The sequence below is a fragment of the Ostrinia nubilalis genome, chromosome 10 (genome assembly GCF_963855985.1).
Source record: "Ostrinia nubilalis chromosome 10, ilOstNubi1.1, whole genome shotgun sequence".
Classification (NCBI taxonomy): Eukaryota; Metazoa; Arthropoda; class Insecta; order Lepidoptera; family Crambidae; genus Ostrinia; species Ostrinia nubilalis.
The window spans coordinates 14,263,443-14,284,482 of NC_087097.1; the positions used below are offsets into that span (position 1 = coordinate 14,263,443).

A 21,040-nucleotide genomic window follows, 5' to 3' on the forward strand; every position below is an offset into this window, starting at 1 on the left:
TAAAGGTATAAGATAATACATTAATAAGTAATAACATAAAACCAGTGAACGAAATTGGATAAATTGACAATACAAACAGAAGTCAGAAAATCCATGATTTTGACTTTGTTCACTTTACGGTCGCACCACATAACTATGATAGTAGATCATGACTTGATATTAGTGATATTTGATAGAATGAAGTCTCATCTTTCAATTTATATGCAAATCAATCTTGTTTTAAGTAGTTGCATTTAAAGCACCATGTCCAACACCTTGTATGGGCTCGATCCACCGTGCGCCTTCCTCAACACGGCCGCCGCGCCCTCCATCCGCCGCACGCTGCTCCAGCTGATCGAGCTGCACGCCTCGCGCTGGCAGCTGCCCGGCTGTGCCGTGCTCTACTACTACCCCTCCTCCAAGTGTGAGTGTTGTGTGCTACAGTTGGTGTAACCCGCCCATTTCAGAGACCCGTGGAGCAGAATCTGATTTCCCAAATACTTAGTTATATTATCGACGCCTTCCTCAACACGGCCGCCGCGCCCTCCATCCGCCGCACGCTGCTCCAGCTGATCGAGCTGCACGCCTCGCGCTGGCAGCTGCCCGGCTGTGCCGTGCTCTACTACTACCCCTCCTCCAAGTGTGAGTGTTGTGTGCTACAGTTGGTGTAACCCGCCCATTTCAGAGACCCGTGGAGCAGAATCTGATTTCCCAAATAGTTATATTATCGACGCCTTCCTCAACACGGCCGCCGCGCCCTCCATCCGCCGCACGCTGCTCCAGCTGATCGAGCTTCACGCCTCGCACTGGCAGCTGCCCGGCTGCGCCGTGCTCTACTACTACCCCTCCTCCAAGTGTGAGTGTGTTGTGTGCTACAGTAGGTGTAACCCACCCATTTCAGAGACCCGTGGAGCGGAAGGGAGTCTGATTTCCCGAATAGTTAGATTATCTTCGTGAACGGTTTTAACACTGCATTTGGTTACCGTGTTTCGGATGTTAGATCTCGGCGATAAGCTTAAGTCCGGCTATTTGTGGACGGCTCTGTGTTTCGTCTCGATGGGTCTCTTGCACGCAAAGAATGTCACAGTTGGTTTTGCGGCAAAGGTTAGACAGAACCTCTGATTTGTCCTGCGAGAACCCTTCAATATTAATCGAGACTACACACAGGCAGGAGTTTTGGGCTGACACTGTGTAGGTTTGTTGTCGACACGAAAAGAAGAAGACTGCATTTGGTGCTGGCTGATGTAATATTGACCTTCCTGCCACTTGCTTATGCAAACTTGCAGCTCCTACCGCTTTAGCGCTCACCAGTTAACGTCAGTAGCAAGTGACAGGAGGGTCAATTTGCGAGATCGCATATGCACTCACCAAGATCCCGCCACTGTAGAGTTAGGTCCGGTCACTCGCAAATGGCACCAAACCAACACTATTCACGGCTATTTTATTGTACGAAGAATTTTTTTCTTTTGCAGAGGTCACCTTACCTCCATCGAATGGACAATGAATGATCTGCACACGTGTCTCCGTGCTAACGGTAATAGCAGTCTGACGTTTATTCTGCGGACACGAAGCAATTGTGGAACTGCATTATGTGTGTTGTGCGTGTAACTTCAGCACTCCTGAAATGTTTATCATAACATCCAAATAAACCGTCCGTATGTATATTTACATTTCAAGCAATAAGTTTCTAGTAAATAGTTATTAATTTTTTGGGGCACTTTTAGGGCCTGTTCATTCAATAGTTTAAAAAGTTTTATATTCACACAACACTAAAAATATATTTAAACAATAGTTATATAAACCCCTACTTGATAGTATGCGCTATCAAAGTCTCAAGTTACGTTGCCAGCCCGACGGAGAGAGATCTCGTGGTGAATAAATTATAGTATTTAATCCAGCTAAACAAAGGTTGCAAGCATTTCTGATCGAGTGTTTGAGTATCTGTACTTCAATAATGTAGATTAGTTTATGTACAGGAGGTCATTAGTGGTGTCGTCCCTTGTGCGTATTTAGGCAAGCTGCCATAAGCTCATTTAATTGTGCCTTTGATGATTTTAAGTAATAATTTACAGCCTCGGCACTTTCAAGTTTGTATAAGTTTACGTAGATTTGTTAGTCTAGTTAACTAACATTTGACAAAAAATATAAAAAAAATACGTTACGCTAAATAATTCTTGAAAGTGTGAGAATGTAAGTTTCATGTTGAAATAAGGTATTAGAAATTTAGCTTAAGGTGGATCTATTGTAGACGAGGGATATTATGCCTTTAAAAGTATTAAACAAGTACGTGTATCATAAGTAGTTTGGACAAATGAACGATGTACACTACTGTACGACCTTCGCATAGTATTTCGTGCATTGTAAGCCTTTGTCGATTATGTTTAACTGTAGTTATTTGCCATCTTGATAGGTAGCGCTGAATAACGCTTGTCATATCGTTTGCCTAGGGTATCAATATTTTAATGTTTAGCTTTGTTTCATAGTTTAACACTAAGCACAATAATAATGTTATATTACTGCACTCTGGATTTTAGTTTTTGTGTAAACACCATTCAGTTTTAAGGAAATTAATGTATTGCAGTACATAATAAAAGTAATAATTTATCATTTTAATTTTAATTATGATGCTTATTTTCTTTATCAAAGGTTTGACTGAAATTTTAGCAAAACAGAACCGTATCAATGTTAATGCTTGTGATATTATGGTAAATTTAAGTTATTTAGTTTCTGATATCTTTTCTGTCCTAACCAAAGACTGTTCTGATGTGGAGATTTAATTTTATTATTAACAGAGAAAATTTCATTTTGTTGAAGCTGGACCAAATTTTCTTGTTGTGCATTAAGTTTCAAATTATTTTCATATTATGGTTGGAATTTGAAACTCAATTCATCTGTGAACATAATGTTCGATTAGTTATAGACTGTTGTGTGATCATTGTATCAATACCTAACGTATCTTTTAAATAGTTAGTTACATATTATTGAAAAAAAAAGACCATAAACTTTTTGTTATTACTACTTATTGCATTCGTAGCGGTTAAGGTAATGGTATCTTTCTATAAAAAAATAAATAAAAACACAAAAAAATGGTGCTAACAACATTGGTGTATTGTATATTATTTTAATCGGATACGGGCAATAACATTGGTCTCGTTACCGCTGTAATTTTGTACCTACGTAAACCAATAAAATTATATCTACAAAAAATAATGTTTCTTTTTTTCATTGAGATATTTATCCATTATTAATTTCACAAACAAATTCAGATTGAGCACTTCGATTTTTAATGAAAAAAGTTAAAGCTCTTGGTAGGTACACTTAAAACCATAAAACAAAAATACACTGATATGAGATCACACATATCACATCACCTATTATGTGGCTAATTTTCCTATGGTTGCCAATAGATGGCGTTGCGTATCATTTAAATCGCGGTGACATTATGTTGAAAAATGGTTATACAATTTTACTTAGAAGGAATCTTCAATGACCCTGGCTGAAAAATTAAAAACTACTAGATTCTCAAAAATTGGATCTGTCAACACTCAACAGCACTGAACCTGAACCCAGGGGTGATTCCAGTAATCACAGATCAGTAATTCACTGTGTGTCCTCCGAATGAGTGCCGTGACGTCACCGATATTGCGTGAAATATGTATTTGTTATGCGCAACTTTGGGGCCCTGTAACTACATTATTACCTTTTATAGGGATATTTTCATGATTATTTCACAAGGGAATTAATTATTGGTTTTACATATATTTGGGTATTTCGCCAAAAATGGTCGATTTTGCCTAATTTCCTTGGCACGAAATTTTTTTTTGTTTTCAACTATTTTTATTTTCCCATTGCATTAAGAAGCAAAAACTAAGCCAATGTATCTAAAAGGGGTGTCATAATTCGTTTTAGAAACAAAGTTATGAGGTCATGAATTTTTGGTAGCCAAGGAAATTATTATAAATATTGTTTTCTCTAAGTTTTCTTCTGTGGTTTGCTTTTTTTTAATTCGACCCATTTTAGTGTACCTTCGAAAGCAAACATACCAATGAATATTATATCATTATAACGTTTTTACACAACTAAGGAAGATAAATGCAGTAGATTGAGTTAAGAGTTAAAAACAAGTTGTGCTGTATCTATTCTGATACCCATTTCCTAAAATGTAAATTTTAAACTTATTCCAATAAAGAAATACTAAAAATTTGACTTCACGCTTAATTAAAAAGGGTCTTTTATAATTTCCTAGGCCATTTTAAGCCACGGAAAACAAGGAAATTAGGGCCAAAGAAATTAGATTTATGCCTAAAAGACACCACAAACAAAAACCTATTTACCCTATCCATTTACTATTTAAATTATGGGTTAACCCCTACAGACACTACATTTGTGTGAATAAACATTAAAATTAATCCATTGTTTAGCTGTTAAAAACCGCCCAAAGAAATTGACTTTTTAGTAAACAAAAACCCAAGGAGGGACCTACTTACGCGATTTGTCGCGAAACTGATCAACGATGTACTGTCCTGCCTTGACGGTCTCTTGGGACGTAATGGCCGAGTTGTAACGGTGCAGTGCGTTACATTCTAAGTTTTTTCGTTTCGTTACTACAATGGTCGAAAAGAAGACCCAGGGAAATTATACTTTTGACCTGGACAAGAACTTAACTTCACTTTATTTTCTTCCTATAAGTATTTGACATTTAAAGTTTTTATTTTTCGATAGCCAAACGTTTCTCAAATGTAAAGAGAGTGCTATTAGAATTAAATTACGCTTCAATTTGTTATAATGTGCCTTCATTTTGGCAAACAACAGTAATGGACAGAACAAGGAAATTAGAAAAACGACTTTTGATTAAGTCATTCTACGGTTTTATTTGTAGTTTCTGCTATTGTAATAGCAAAAACAAATAAAACTTTTGATTAACTTTCCCATAAAAATAGTTTTATACAGATAGATATAAAAAAACATGTGTTCGCCTGCCTGGACACAGAAAATTTACTGTTTCGGCGAAATACCCATTTTCGAGTTTTGTTAATAGAAAAAATCAGAAATTTCTCTATTAGGCACTCAGTCCAGCCAGACGCATGGCTTATAAATCTCAAGATTTACCCCGTAAATACAGCAACGCAACACTTTCAACCGGCCGTACGTCATGTGTAATAAAATTGTTAAATAAGTAGGCAACTTCATTATTTAAATGCGTAAGTAGTTTATTAATATTATAAATTAATAACTTGACACTGCTTAATAATTTGTGCAAACTGAATCATTACAACCATAAACGTTAGTGGAGTATTTACTTACGTGGAAACTCGTAAAATGCATCTCTTTTTCACTTCATATGCGCATGCATGTTTGTGGTATGAAGTGTTCTATCCATTTATTACATAGTCTCTGGCATCTGTCATAATTTAGTTCGTATAGATGACCCACGCTGAACTGTCCCGCCAAACTCAATGACAGGGGGGCGCTACCATCGTTCAACTTTATGGTTTCCAACATGGCAAAAATCGGAACCAGCGATTCGGTATTGACGGTGGCGCCCCGCTGTCAATGTCATCGATAGGACAGTTCAGTATTTTGAAACTATAGCTCGTGTCGTAGCTCGTCACTAGCTAGCTGTCAAAGCTTTTCAAACGTCAACTTCAGACCATCCACTTGCTGTTCACTTCACTTCCATTCACTTCATTCATCATCGTGTTTCGTCGTTGGTTTTGTTGGTTTTGCTATTGTGTTGCGCTCGCGATTTGTTGTTGAACTCGTTGAACTCGTGTGGAGCGTCTCCGCCGCGAACTGTGATGTGATCCGTTGAAAATAATTAGTTTCAGTGTATGCGTGCTGTTATCTGTGATAAAATGACCTGAATATAATGTGGTTGCATTAGTGGTGCCAGTTAATTAGTGTAAAATGGGTTTGATCACGTCAAGGGAACCGACAATGTTGGACGGACCGGTCGCGTCGACCAAGAGTAACCATGTCCGCCAGCCTTCAACCAGGAATCGGACGAAGCCTCCAATGCCGGATCGAGATGAGCTGGAGAGCCGATTCATCAAAGTCCTGGTGAGTAAAAAATGTGGAATTTGCCGGCCCCTTTGTTTACAAACACGCTAATTTTGTTCGATACTTGGGCGGTAAATAATTGCGTTACGATCTTGCTGTGGCCCGTAATTGTAATACCTAGTGAATGGGCGTTTATCCCGCTGTTAGAGTAACGGCATTGTAAATGCTTTTAAATTAACACAAACATCGACACTTCTTGCTATTTTTAAGTCACAGTTCCTGTTTATGAGGTGCTGGTTCATACATTCTGCTAGTTGACTATTTTATTATTATTTCTATTTCGTTTTTCTCTTCGCACAGGGCTTGCCTTATGAAATCTTTTGATTAGATTTATTTTCGTCCATTGAAATCATTAATTCTATATCTATTTAATATATTGAAAATACATTTAAAACTTAAAATAATGCTTCAAATAACATCCACAAAAATCATTCCTTTGAAAGAATGGCATGGACAATCAAGCAAGTCTAAACCAGAAACCTACCTTTTAGTTTTTGTGTTAATATAAATATGAACCAATAATTTGGGCGATATAATTATTTTCGTGTCTTTTACAAACTAATAAACGTAACTTCCCTTCCATTACAACATGCCTTCCTCCTATTATCATAATTCAGAGTAAACATGCAACGCCTGATAATTCTGACAAAACGTTACATTTCCTTCCTCTGTATCTATTTGATAAGGCTGATATTGTTAACAATCAAACAGCTGTCCTAACAAACTTCTCTCTGTTCAAGATAATAATTTGATTTAATTTTTTAATTTGCGTGTCTGAGTAATGGAGTTTGTTATCAAGCACATTGTTTACAAATAAGTGACTTGTATGATTCAAATTGCTTTTCAAAGCCTGATTGGCTAGCATCAGTGTTAATGTAGGCAATGTGAACGCACAAACTAATTAAATGCATGAACTTCATGAATTTTTTAGCTGTGAAGAGTTTAATAAATATTTCAAAACAATATTTAGCATTTCTCGCTCTTTTATTATTCTCCTATTACATAGTTAAACACTTGTAAACATCAATTTGTGTTAAAGTAATTAAATGTGTTCCAAATATTCAAGTTGTATATGTATTCAGTATTATTGATATTCCAGTAAATTGCTTCCTTTAGCCTACAAGAGACTTGTGCTTGTGTTTACAAGTATGTAGGTAGGTACTTACATTTAGATGTGTGCAGTGGGGCTGCGCCGGCGCCCTTTATCGCGTCAAAGGCCCCCATTGATGAGCAAGCTATTTACAGTGCTATCAACTACACAGCTCCTTGTTATCTCACTGTTTGTGATATTTGAAGTCATTCTGCCCTGCTAACATGCTTTCCATTGTTAAATATTTCTGTATTAGAAGGTTTTCAAAAATATTGTAGAGAGTAATGTTTCCTTACGTTTTGTGTTTTTAATTCCTCCTACAACATGTAAAGTTATACAATCTTGTTTTTTTATTATTGATTGTAACTATTTCTGTAACTTGTTAAAGTTACATGACTGAATTAACCTTAATACTTTTTAGTGTAGGAGGTACCCTATAAGTAAACTCAATATCTTTTAGGAAATTCATAATTTTCATCTTTTGCTTACTAAAATATTAGTGAAGTGCAAGTCATTGCTACATGGAGTTCATTGACATCCATATTGATAACATTGTCGTTCGGATTACTTAGTTATTTAATTATATTTCCTTGTCTAGCATAAAAAACAAATATCAAACTGTGGTTTGATAATAAATGTCTCATTTTTAAACCGAAAAATGTCGCATTTTGGTGGTCATAATCAAGTTCTCTAGTGTTTTTGGAATGCTCTATACAATTTCCGATGCTTTATCAAGAATTAGGTGCACTTCGTAGTTCGAAACAAAAATATCAAACGACGGTAACGAGATAAAACAACTTTGTCCCTAATTCGAGTCCATTACGCCATCTAAAACAGTAACTTGTGTCGCAAAATTACAAGACAATATCGCAGCAACTAGAGGAAGGAATCATCTCGCTCAAGGCACCACGTCAACATTTTAATAAGTAAATTGATTAATTGACCGAAACAACATGCTTGAGTCACGATATTAAACTTCTTCGCTCCTATGCAATAGGGTCGCCCAAGGGCCTTGAAGCAACATGTCCAATCAAGCCGATAAAAAGCGGTTAGACCTTAGTGATAATTGGGTTACGTCACTAGCCTCAATTCTCTCGTAAATATTCAAAGGCTTTAATTTCTTTGAATAATTTAAAGGTTTTGCCATGTCTAGCAATAAATTCATAGATCAACGCGTGAAGCTAAACTAAATCCCATTAAAAATGCCGTTCACGTAACATTTGTGTGTGCACGCTATGTAATCAAATTGTCTAAATAATGGATTCCAAGAATCGATCCTCATTTCAATATGACTAAGACAAAGTTAACGCAAACTGCGTAGGCGCAGATACTCAGCCAGTATGTCCGCAGACCACGTTATTAACCCGAGACGTATTAAAGATGCTATTGCGCCTCTAATATTAATATTCCACCACGCGCACCGATACTGGTTTACCATTAATCACCGACGGCTATGGGACGTACCAGACTGTGTTACTCCATAGACGCTACACAGAACCTTCAATATTAGATCGATGTACAAAAGCGAATAGTAGCTTAACAGCGACGAAAACCATCCACCCAGTTTCTGAAAGTTAAACAATTAAAAATTATCCGGCTATTGTCGATATTGAAGACTCAACATTTGAAAATAGATACGGTTCTGTTTTTCTGCACGGCTACTCCCATCATGGGAACAACAGGAATCTCGTGTTTTCGCATTTATTCTATCTCAAGGTGGTAATCAATGAGAGATGGACCTATAGTAGAAGTCCCGCAGTAACACAGTATGTATGAGGGAAAGAAATGTGTAGCCGCTTAACGTAGAGTTCTTCCCAAGTAATATGCCCCCAATCGGTGTCTATCGCGCTAGTGCATCTGTGTGCGGAACACTGGTCCCGGCTGCATTCCACACACCCATGGGGCGAGTGCACCGCACGCGATAATCGACTCGTCTATTCAATTAAAGTTGACATACAAAATTACTGTAAATCACACAAAAACTTCGTTACCGAACGCATTTCGCGTCCAATTAAAATAAATTAGAACTTTTTCCATGTTAAAACGTGACTGAGACAAGCAACGGTAAATGTATTGTAAACTTCCGTGAGTTTTACAATGGTTGATTTAATCAGAATGACATTATGGAGAGCTTATTTGAATTGTTACCGGTTACAGCATCAGCAGTAAAGTAATTCATAACCCTGGGTTGCACCATCTTACTTTAACTTCAGCAAACGTCAAGTCTTCAAACTCGACACAAAAACACGGGTTATAGTTACGGTACAAGTTATGGTGATGCAACTCAACCTTAGACAGTGAACGTCTCCGTCATCGAGTCGCGCTATCTTAATCGTGGATTCGAATCTGACATGACCCACGCAAAGAAAAAAGTCAAATTGTGTAGATGTTCCTAATTTGGTTAAGACACTGGACAAATGATAATGATGATTCTGCGCTATGCAAGGCACATCAAATGCCAATAGCTTGTCTTAAATTCTGTTGATATGATCAGAGATTCCCACACGATAAGAAGTTGCAGCATCAAAAAAAGAAAGTGGCGACAAAATCGCAGCACTGACAAAACCTTTTGTGGCACCATAAACAATGCAAACAAAACAATATCCATGGCATTCACGCAGCACGTACGTATCATCAGCTGCCATCGGCCGCTTCCGATACGCTGTACAACAGCCAACATGGTATGCAGAACGAATCGACAGTTCTATGTCCTGTACAGAATTTGCTTCATGCATAAATAGAGGCTAGCCTATGCTTAGTTAACTTGTAGTGAAAAAAAAACAAACCTTTGAGAATCTCTTCCTTTTGTTGAAGTCGGTTAAAAAGAGTTCTTCATACATGCAACATTTTTGCAATTCCATTTGATATTTTTTAAAGTTTACTAAAGGACATCATCCATTTTGGTCCAAAATCAAAAGTGCCGGCCAAAAAATAAAAGTGATGTATTCTGATAGAATACGTCCGCCTTAGCATTTATTACTATGGCACCAAAGCTGTAGCACCACTGTGCATCGTAGTATTTGAGCTCTAAAAATATATGAAACGACTGACTTTGATCTCAAATACTACGATGCACAGTGGTGCTACAGCTTTGGTGTCATAGTAACAAATACTAAGGCGGACGTATTCTGTCAGAATACAGCACTTTTTTTTTTATTGGCCGACATTTTTGATTTTAAACAAAAAATGTATGAATCGTCGATGAATTTTAGATCTCAAATACTCGACGCACAGTGGTGCTACAGCTTTGGTGCCATAGTAACAAATGCTAAGGCGGACGTATTCTGTCAGAAGACAGCACTTTTTGTTATTGGCCGACACTTTTGATTTTGAACAAAAAATGTATGAATCGTCGATGAATTTTAGATCTCAAATACTCGACGCATAGTGGTGCTACAGCTTTGGTGCCATAGTAACAAATGCTAAGGCGGACGAATTCTGTCAGAACACAGCACTTTTTTTTTATTGGCCGACACTTTTGATTTTGAACAAAAAATGTATGAATAATCGATGACTTTTAGATCTCAAATACTCGACGCACAGTGGAGCTACGGCTTTGGTGCCATAGTAACAAATGCTAAGGCAGACGTATTCTGTCAGAATACAGCACTTTTTTTTGTTGGCCGGCACTTTTGATTTTGGACCAAAAATATATGAAACGTGGATGATGTCCTTTATTGAATCGTGCATTTGTAAAAATAAAAAATTACAGGTAATGTTTTTATCGAGATTGTAATTAGTCTCAACATGTTCACCTGATTGTCGGCATGTAAAAAATTCAATAAGTTACTTACAATTTCTTATTTAATTGAAATCATATATTAAAGACATGTCAGAATATAACTTCGGAAGTCGTCGTTGTAATCAATTTCTGTGAAGTGCGAATTTCTTTCACATAAGTTACTTTTCATGAATAATGTTTGTTTGCTATCTGAAATTGCAGTTTCTGCCCAAATCGAAACGATTCAACCCTGGTCTATGTCAGTCGTTACAATATTATCAAGACACCAACTTCTGCTTCTTTTTTTTTTTCGTGTCGTCAACAAACCTACACAGTGTCAGCCCAAAACTCCGCCACAAGAGTGGCGTAGTCAGCAGCACTCATCAAATCCTCCTGAGTGCAGTTGCAAACACCAACTAGTAAATTGTTATTGCTCACTGAATGCGAATTCGAGATCACTTTTGCAGTAATCGCGCGGAATGTCCGCGGAATTCAATCAAGTTTCATTAGTGAATAATTGTAGAGCAGACGCGAGATTATCATCGGAGAAAGTAACGTTGATATCCAATGGAGTAATTACATGCTTGTTTATTTATCGGCCGTTTTGTTGCGATGATTTATGCGTCGAGAAAGATCGCGTTTTTCTAATGCACGCGGATTTGCTAGAGTTTACTCGATGGAACGATAATGGACTTTCATGGCATTTGTTATGGCTGGTCGCCTGTTGTGACAACATCCCCCTCTAGACAAGTTACCAAACGTGACAGTTGTAATTCCGAAATAGCTTCGTTCCAGCATTTTTGTATGTTGTTAGTCACTCAGTGAAACTGTTACAAAATGGTACATTGTAAATCAGTTTCTGTGACTTTTTTGACTGATTAATTTGACCTGAATGAATCCCACTTGTTGGAGCTTTGAAAAGCTTCTTAGTCAAAGATTGATTTACTCAAATTCCTGGAACCATAGAAAATTCTGTATCAATCAACTCTGATTAACATCAGTCTTGGTTTGTAAGATTCCAAAAGTCTCTCTTCGCGGGCTATACTCGTAGAACCATCACTATAGTAGCTACTGAATCGTACACTCTCCCATCAATTAGCTCAGCCAGTTCTTACAAGGTTAGCCCACCTGACCTGGCGCTATTTAAAGCGGCGTAACACGCGTGATTTAATGTTATCGACTTTTTCTGTCAGCCGACTTCCAAGTAGGCGAGGTTCATTCAAATAGCTGTTCATTATGCATGCATATGCGATAGCCGGTCTTACGCATGCGGCGATGGACGCATTAAATGGGGATGCTTTGCTCTTTTAGGATTGCAGAAGACGTATTAGGCTTAATGTCTTTGTTTATACAGATTGCATCAGAAAGCCAGTGATCACGCTAAATAAGGTTTAGAATTTTAGCATTTTTAATGCATTTTTAGTGCATATTATAACCAAATGCTCGCATGTCCTGTCCTCGTATTACTTTGATGTTTATTGATAGTTATTGTTGTGACTATGTACAGTTGCATGAAGATTGGCTATACCATTAACGAACGATACGATCTTGTGATTTGTGACTGTATGAAAAAAATATCGACAAGCTACAAAATTGCATTCCATCATGAATATTTGCACTTGCACCGCACAATTAAGTAAGACCATCCCGATCTCTTAAGAACGCTTTCCGCGTGCGTAGGCGCACGCAACAATAATGGCGGCCAGCCAACTGTGTCGCTTGATTGATTGGCTCCAGGGATCTAGCTGGCACAGTAATCGGCCACTTCACCTAGTCTATAACTTCTTTTAGCAGTCAACGGATTATTAAATCAAGGTTTTTTATTTATTTATTTAACAACTAAAAACACAGTTACATTGGAACAATTACATTTAGATAGCTTTAAAAACCACTAGGGTTTGACGACACTGTTCAATCGTGAAGCATAATTACGCACTTTTTGCTTTGCGTCGTTCGTTCGTTTTAGCCAAATGACGTCCACTGCTGGACAAAGGCTCCCAAAGAGAAAAATACTTCTTGCTTTTAAACAAGTACAAATTACGGATTATTTATTATCTGTATTCACGTGAACTTTCTGTTCTGACGCTGCTGTGGCCAAAGCTAACATTATTTAACGGTACATCGCGCGCGATTGTTTGTTGCAATAAGTTCACAGTGAATATTGGCATGTACACATGATTAATTAGTAGGATGATGATACATGATGTTATAAGTGATTTTCGCACATGAGGTGCCAGTGTTTACTTTGATGTGCAATCAACTTTACCTTAATTATATGAGAAAACTATGTTTTATGTCGCTTTTATTTATGGCTACAACCTTTATCGTTTGGCATACTATAACGAGCTCACGTCCCTGTTTGATACAATCAATTTATGACTGAATTTTCATTAATTGTCCGGTCTGAACTGGCTGTTCTACCTTTGCTTGTAGCTTTAGCTAACATTGTCCAACGGTACACGCGGTTAATGCGTCTGTTCAATGCAATCAATTACTTGATTATGTGTCCGTAACAAAGCACATCAAGCTAACAACCATGGCTCCTAATGTCGATGCAGTAGGTGCGATTTTGCAACAAAATTGTATAATTTGATGTGCTGTCGACTGTTAAGTTGACTTTGGATGGTGCAATTAGGCTGTCTGTCGGTGATTCCGTTTGTCATCTAAGGTCATTAATATTGCAGTGATTCTCGCTGTCTGTTTATTCTATAAATTTTTACTAATTATAACTCGGCCCTCTATCTCTAGCGCTCTTTTTGAGTAAGTAAAATCTAGCCTAGTAATGTAAGTTATGTACTTTATTAATGTTCAAAATGAAACTTTTAATTGTTTTAAAGTAGAATTTTAATGTATAAACAAGGTTACAGAATGATACTGAGTCATTGTAATTGCGAAAAGGCATGTTTTTTGCTATCAGATTAAATATCAAGTGTACAACCATATTCGGTACCTTTAAAATGGTTGCTGGCTTGACCTTTTAGGTAAACGTCACAGTGAATCACAATTTTTATCATTAATACTCATTAAACATTTTATGTTGAACATAATTTAATAAAATTATCATCTACTTTTGGCACTGGCAAAACCAGCCAAGTGTCAGTCCAACTTTTATTCCTAGGTATTAAAACCTACTTTGGCAAATCGAACAAAATATGGACCGCTAAATTAGGAAAAGGGACATCCTTCCCGATGTCTCCTTTTCAGTGCAGAACAGAAACTTTCAGGAATTCAGGTACTTTTTTATCCACAGCGAGGAAACTCTCAACCTGAATCTCATCTGAATTTTTCCTGATGAAAGTGATGATTAGGGAAGTCAAAGTCAAAGTCAAAATTTCTTTATTTGTTTAGACTAATAAATAGTTCTTACAAGCTTCACCCGGAATCCTCAACTACAGAGGGACTTATTCCCATCATATTGACATCCTATTCTATTTTACATCTAAATAATTTATAAAAATCTTCTATTTTACATAGACTTTTATAAATACCATTTTTTCTAAAGCCAAAGAAACAGCGGCAACGTGCCGTGAACGTTTTCATAATTTCACGGTCCGTGATCACTATAACAACAAACACGTAACAACAACGCAACGCAACAATTTGTTTGAAAGATTTTTATTTGTGATCAACTGTACTGAATAGTTTGATTTCAACATAATATTATTATGTCGTTATTGAGAGTATGTGTGTATTTATTTATATGAGTATCATACAGGGCTACAGGCGTCCATTGTTATTGCTGAACCCAAATATATAGAGTTAGTGATGATGCATTAGTTTATTTCGTGGAGGTTTCAAATCACATTTGAATATTTGAATCATCATCAAGCATTCTTTTAATCACAAAAAGTGTTTAGAAGGGCCCCCCTTATAAAAGGCCCTGTAAAGAAGGTCATTAATATCCAGTGATATCAAAAGTAAACCATATCTCTATAGTAAATAAACAAAACTAATTTTAAACTTCTGATCAGATTCCAATAATGAGTTATTTACAATGTGGGCCTAATGCCCGTTTTCACCATCAATCCCTAGTTTTAAAGTGACCCCCCCTATGGTAACAAATAACAGGAATTTTGTTTTCAAAGGGGTCACTTAAAAATTAGGGATTGATGGTGAAATCATCAGTAGACTATTATCTCATCTGGTAAACCGAAATCTATTCAACTCATGCGCAACCCTCGTAAATATGAAGAATACACTACTTCTTTCTTAATGAAATACTACAGTGCCCTCGTATAAAGCAGCGGCCTTCGCTCGGTCTTGGCCGTCACGGTGCATTGTCAGTGGTAACTGTCTCACGCGCGTGCGCAGCTCGTTGGTACACGCATTTTATCATATTACGCTTTTTCTACAACTCGTGGAACATTATCATTGTGGAGGTCAGGTTTGTATTAGATTGTTGTTGTGTTCTTCTGAGTCATCGGTGACATCAGCGGATTAGTCCCCCAAATTTTGATATGCCAATCAATCTGTCTCACTCGTTACAGTAAATTGAAGTGTAGTTTTGGAGTTTATTGCCATGGCATCTATCAAATAAACAGGAAACAATGCGTGAAGAAGATAGGTTATCTACCATTTCCTACTGAAAATTACATGGTTATTTTGAATGAGATTTTTTAGGGTATATGCCAAAGTAAAATAACTATACTTTGCTTGCATTATCTTTCCATTTGGGTAATTATTTGGGGACCAGGTTCCAGTTTTGTGTAGAGAGCTTTATCAGTTACTTTCAATTTCGTGCTTAGTGCACGGATCCCATATATTTGTTCTTAATATATTAAGGCTGGGTTGCACCATCTTACAACTTTAACAAACATCAAAAATCTGTCAAACTCTATACGAAAAGCACCGGTTATCATTATAGTTACGTTAAAGTTTGGTGGTGCAACTCGGCTTAACAAATCATAAAGTAAAGTCTAACTTTATCCTGCCCTATGTCCTGCATGTCATAGCCTCGTCACTAGACCAGCGCGCGCGCACACGTGGCATGCACAACAAGCAAAAGTAATTTATGTGGGACTTTTTCTTATGTCATCGGTGAATAAGCAGCGGAAACTGGTTCATGAATGACAAATGACCGTTTTATAATGACGTTGATTATTCTGCAGTAAAAATGCTGTTTATGGTGGGTGAAGTCAGCCAAATAGGCATATTGTTGTTGGGAATAAACGAAATTGACTAAAAATTCACTACCTCCTAAAAGATTTTATGATAAGAATTAAAATTTTTGCTTTTCTTCATGTCCTGGAAAAAATATCCCATTAATTTTATCGTAATAGCAACCTTACCCGACGACATTTAAAGGACAAGGGAGTCAACTTCTGCATTTTTCGTGTTTCGCCTTTTTATGGCAAATGCTTAACCATGTCAGTCCATAACTCATGTTCCGAATGTCAAGCGTTTACCTTTTTTGCCCAGAAATAGGTCAAGATGGGGCATGCACTCGATGACATCACATTCGACGGCTTCATTAACAACAAATAATTCATTTAATCATTATTTGACGTTGATAAGACACAAACACAGAACACTTGCCATTGAGAACGAGCTGCTTCGTTTAGTCTGACGTCATCTGACTCCATAAGTGAGTGCAACACGATCAGATAAACGAATCGCATTTAAACAAGTTGCACCCGAGATCGGTTGCCAAGAGCGCTCGGGTTACTGGCGCTGAGAACGACCAGCTGACTGCTGGTGACGTCACACCCACATGTGGCGTCCAGCCCGCGACCTTTTCGTTTTGTTCTCCCTTTCTTTGTTGAAAAGAACAGCTATTTGAAGCTGGGAACTCGACATTATTGTACAGACACTTCCAAGTAGGATACATAGTAGACAAGCTGTTCAGAATAAAAATTGTGTTGCAACACGGTGGGCGCCAGTTTTTTTTCCGTCGCTATAAACTTTGTCGACTACCTTCGCGAGTCTCGCGCCACAAATCTTCTCTCGCTCGCTTGCAACGTTGCAACTAAATGAGTTTAATATGACAGCAATCACAATCACACTTCAGCACAGCCTGATGTAGAACTTAGAAATTATTCAGCTACACCGTTCTGTTACTTCTGACAGATTTCGTAAGGAATTTTGATGGAGGCGGTACGCAACGTCCTCATAATGGCTTCCTAGATTACTAATGCCTTCAACTGAGGTTAGTTATTCCTAATCGGTGTAGTGAAATCGTTTATTCGACTTCCCCGTTGTATCTGTTAAGTTAATCGCAGATATAAGGAAATCGTGAATACTGTTGTACAAAACGTTTAAATCAAGCACGACTAACATGGTTGTAATGATCGTGAAACAGATATCAGCCATTTTAGAGTTATAATGCGTAGGAATTCGTGTCAACTGGTCAATTGATTAGTCCTTGAGTAGCCTTAAAAAGCTTAAGCACGCATTAGAAATACTGTTCTATCTAGACAAGTTTTGGTTCAGACGTTCGGAATCGTAATAGTTAAGGCTTGGTATTTCTGCTAAAGTAGGTATTTCACGCTGTCAAAATCTGCGCGCGCAATACTTCGCCGAAGACAGCGCGCCAAAGAGCTCTCCCAGCTACACAGTATAAAAATACCAGTTGGTTAGGTTAGGTTGACTTCCTTCCGTTTAAGCGTCACACTCACAACACTTTCTAATACAAATCATATCCAAGTGATACAAATTAAAACACGTTTCAGAATTTTTGGGAATATATTTTAGAATCGAATAAATATAAAATATAACTGCCAAAGTAAACACGGTTCAAAGAGGCGTGGCATCACCCGACCTTCCGGAAGTTCAAAAGAATTTCAAGATTACGTCACCCGACCTATCGGTAGGTCATTTAATGATCAGTTCATCAGAAAAACATTTTATGATCAGTTACTCGTAGTAGCGATTATTTAGAGCTTGGATAATAAATTATAGTTGTTGCAATTCACGAAACTTTGCATGTGGTTAATTACATTAATCAGTACACGCATCAATTTTGTTCAGTCTTTTTGTTTATTAATAAATAAAAATATCATACTAAAATTGCATACATATTTGTTTGTATTGGTCTGGGCGTTTTCTTTCCATAATTTATGTACAACGTATTACGGGGTTCTGTATCGAAAATCACTATGAGCATCACACGCGGTCACCTGGCGCAGGCACCCGCTCTGAGCACTCATGGGAGTTTATGCAGAGGTTGCTAGAGTTTGACTTTGAGCTTTGTTTATAGTCGATTTTATAGTTTATAGATTTTGATGGGAAACTGCACTGTCTTGAATTCGAAAGGGTAATTTGACGGTGTTAGGGGAATTCTAAGAATAAATGCAGAGCCTCCTCATTGAGATTGAGACATTTCAATTTGAGTTTCACTTGACATTGATTGCAATCTGACATGGAGTTTTCAAACACTTGTAAAAATAAAAAGTAATTAAATCAAAAGCAGTAAGTATCTAGTATTGATATCAACTTCGAAGCAAATGACTCCCAAAATAACTTTCTACCCCTTTCACACGTTTGTCATGAATTATAATATTAAGGAATTGTTAAGCAAAATTTCAAGTAGATTGAACCAAAGAATCACTGCCCCATACAATCTTTGCCCCCTTTTTTCACCCACTTCATTTCATGACCCCATTTCGGAAAATCGGATGCCTACGTCATACAAAGAACACACCTTCCAACTTTCAGGTCTCTACGATATCCGTCAGTCATTTAGGACAAAGCATTTTTACTAGTTGTCCAATACTCTAACGTTCCAGGTATGTCATTGACAGGAGGGCGTTACTATCTTAATGGGTTATTTATTAGTCCCAACTTTATGCCTCTTGACATTTCAGAATCGTTTGACTTTAGATACCTAAGCGATTTGATATTCAGAGTCTTTTAATGAAATCAAGTTCTAAAATAACTTGAGGTGTTGTACCCGATCAAGCTTTTCATTGCAGGAGAGAAATAGTTTTATTATTAGTTTCTTCTTTAAGTCTTGATTTGTCAGAGTAGGTAAAGGCTCCATGAGAGCAAAATTTAGCTTTATAATAGTTTTTAATTTTTTTCTTGAAATATTTGACGCCTTGTAATCTCTCGTTAATATAGATCCACACAAATAAAGAATGTTTGACTTAGACTTTAATAATTATTATGCTCGTACATAATTATAAATAAACTAGCTTTCCGCCCGCCGCTTCGCCCGCGTAGTATTTTTCGGTTTTTATATAACCTATTACACTCAGATATAAAGTGGCTTTCTATTGGTGAAAGATTTTTTAAAATCGGTTCAGCAGATCCCGAGATTACCCCTTACAATTTAACAAATATACAAACACACAAACTTTACCTCTTTATAAATTAGATAAAGATAGGTAATTTGAAACCCTATTTTGTTTTATCCTTTTTTTTTATTTTAAACATTTCACAATCCAAACTAATATTTACTGTAGGTAAGTAAATGCTAAACTAAATAGTAAAATATTAGTTTAGATTGTGAAATATCCTACTTCCTACTAATATTATAAAGGCGAAAGTTTGGATGTCTGGATGTTTGTTACTCTTTCACGCAAAAACTACTGAACGGATTTTGTTGAAACTTTACAGTATTATTGTTTATAACCCAGATTAACATATAGGCTAACACTTATGACGATATGTGACAAATAAATTGCAATAAATAAATAAGACGTGTCTAAAAAGCGCCATCTACCTATCGTCATTGGTTAAAATCTACAGCGCTGGACAAACTACTGTATGACGTTCGTAAATATTCATTTGGGGGAAGCCGTGAAACGCCATCTATCAACATGATATCTAACGGGGGTAAAACGAGGTCTACGCGAACGAAGTCGCGGGCGGCCGCTAGTTTATATGGGTAGCTTTCTCTCCGCAACCTTATTGGTATTCCATGTATGTGTCTTTTAACTGATTTCTGTTACACATTTCATGTAAAATTTGTCCAGTTATAACTCCATTTACATCTGCATCTGTAAACAAGGGTTCATGTTCGCCAGCCCAGATGCCGAGTAAACAGAATCGTCTTTCAGTGACGTGCAGCTGCCCCTATATTTGACCCACTGATCTAATTTTTTATTATTTATTAGTGTCAGTGTCTTCTAAAGAGTGTAAAGACGATTGTATGTAGGTACTATTAAAATGTAATTTTAACTCATTGGTTTTGTCTCATGTTTGAGGAATGTACTATGTATCATGAGTAGAGTCTTCGTTTAAAAGGATGCGAACGATTTAAATTTCAATAGGTAGACAAAATTTATAATTCTTAATTATCAAAAATTTTAGCTTTCTCCAGTAGCACTGATATTATTATACTGTGACTCATCAAAGTCATCATTGTCAAAAATATTGACAAATCGCGAACTGTCACGGCCATAAAACTGACACGCGTCCGTCCTCCGTAAGCGCCACCGCGCGACTGATTGAGATTGTCCAAGCCGTCATGGACGATTTTTTCCACATTTTTTAACATAGTAACTAAATAAGACGCAATATAAAAATTTCATCCGTTAAAAGCCCTCAAGTTATTTCTGAACTTTAGTTTAGTAAAAGATTTAGAATCTCAAATCGCTTATTTTAAAAATAAAACCATAAATAGAAAACGAATAGAGGTAACTTTGGGAATTTATTCTATCGAGTCAACTTCATCAAATCGTGTTTCCATCCGTTAATTGCCCTAGAAAATATCCTCAACTATGCCCAATAAAAATCTTAGCCTTTAATTTTACTGTTTAGTACCTCAAAAATGATAAATGAAAACCTCATTTTCGCCATTTTCTCTGCTACCCGGCCTTAAGTTTAATGATTCTAAAAGCTGGATGCTGTTTATTCCAAACATTTCTCTAAAACCGGGTGAAAGTTGAAATCGAAAAGTCAATTATTCTTTTCGATTTCGGTAAACCAATTTCTGGCTTTAAATTGCTACCCCTCTCCCTCGCAGACACAATCATGTCATCAACCATCGGATCCCTTCCATGGAGGCAATAATTGTATTTTCTTAATCCGAAGCTCACTCAACTAAATTGAAAGTCGTCTGTCACAGACGTCCCCCAATGAATAGGGCTGGCAGATCGAGAAAAAATATTTACAGTTTTTTCAGTTAAGTATTTGAACTTTTGGGTCCGTCTGTACCTTATCTAGAATGGTCTTTAATGACTAAAGCAATACATACAACAAGCACAGACTTTGAAGAAGAAAGAATGACTAAGAAGCTCCAAATATCG

The 21,040-nt window shown here is 37.0% G+C and overlaps 2 protein-coding genes across 2 annotated transcripts in view; both read left to right on the forward strand.

Moving 5' to 3' along the window:
* LOC135075317 (uncharacterized) overlaps window positions 1–3,189 on the forward strand; it is a 39,389-nt gene extending 36,200 nt beyond the window's left edge. Inside the window, exon 11 of the mRNA XM_063969733.1 lies at window positions 1,452–3,189. The gene's annotated coding sequence lies outside the window, so the exon portion shown is untranslated. The remainder of the gene's footprint in view (window positions 1–1,451) is intronic.
* Window positions 3,190–5,668: 2,479 nt separating this feature from the next.
* LOC135075384 (formin-like protein) overlaps window positions 5,669–21,040 on the forward strand; it is a 113,513-nt gene continuing 98,141 nt past the window's right edge. The window contains exon 1 of the mRNA XM_063969829.1: window positions 5,669–6,039. Coding sequence (XP_063825899.1) covers window positions 5,887–6,039 — 153 coding nt within the window. The 5' untranslated portion in view covers window positions 5,669–5,886. The remainder of the gene's footprint in view (window positions 6,040–21,040) is intronic.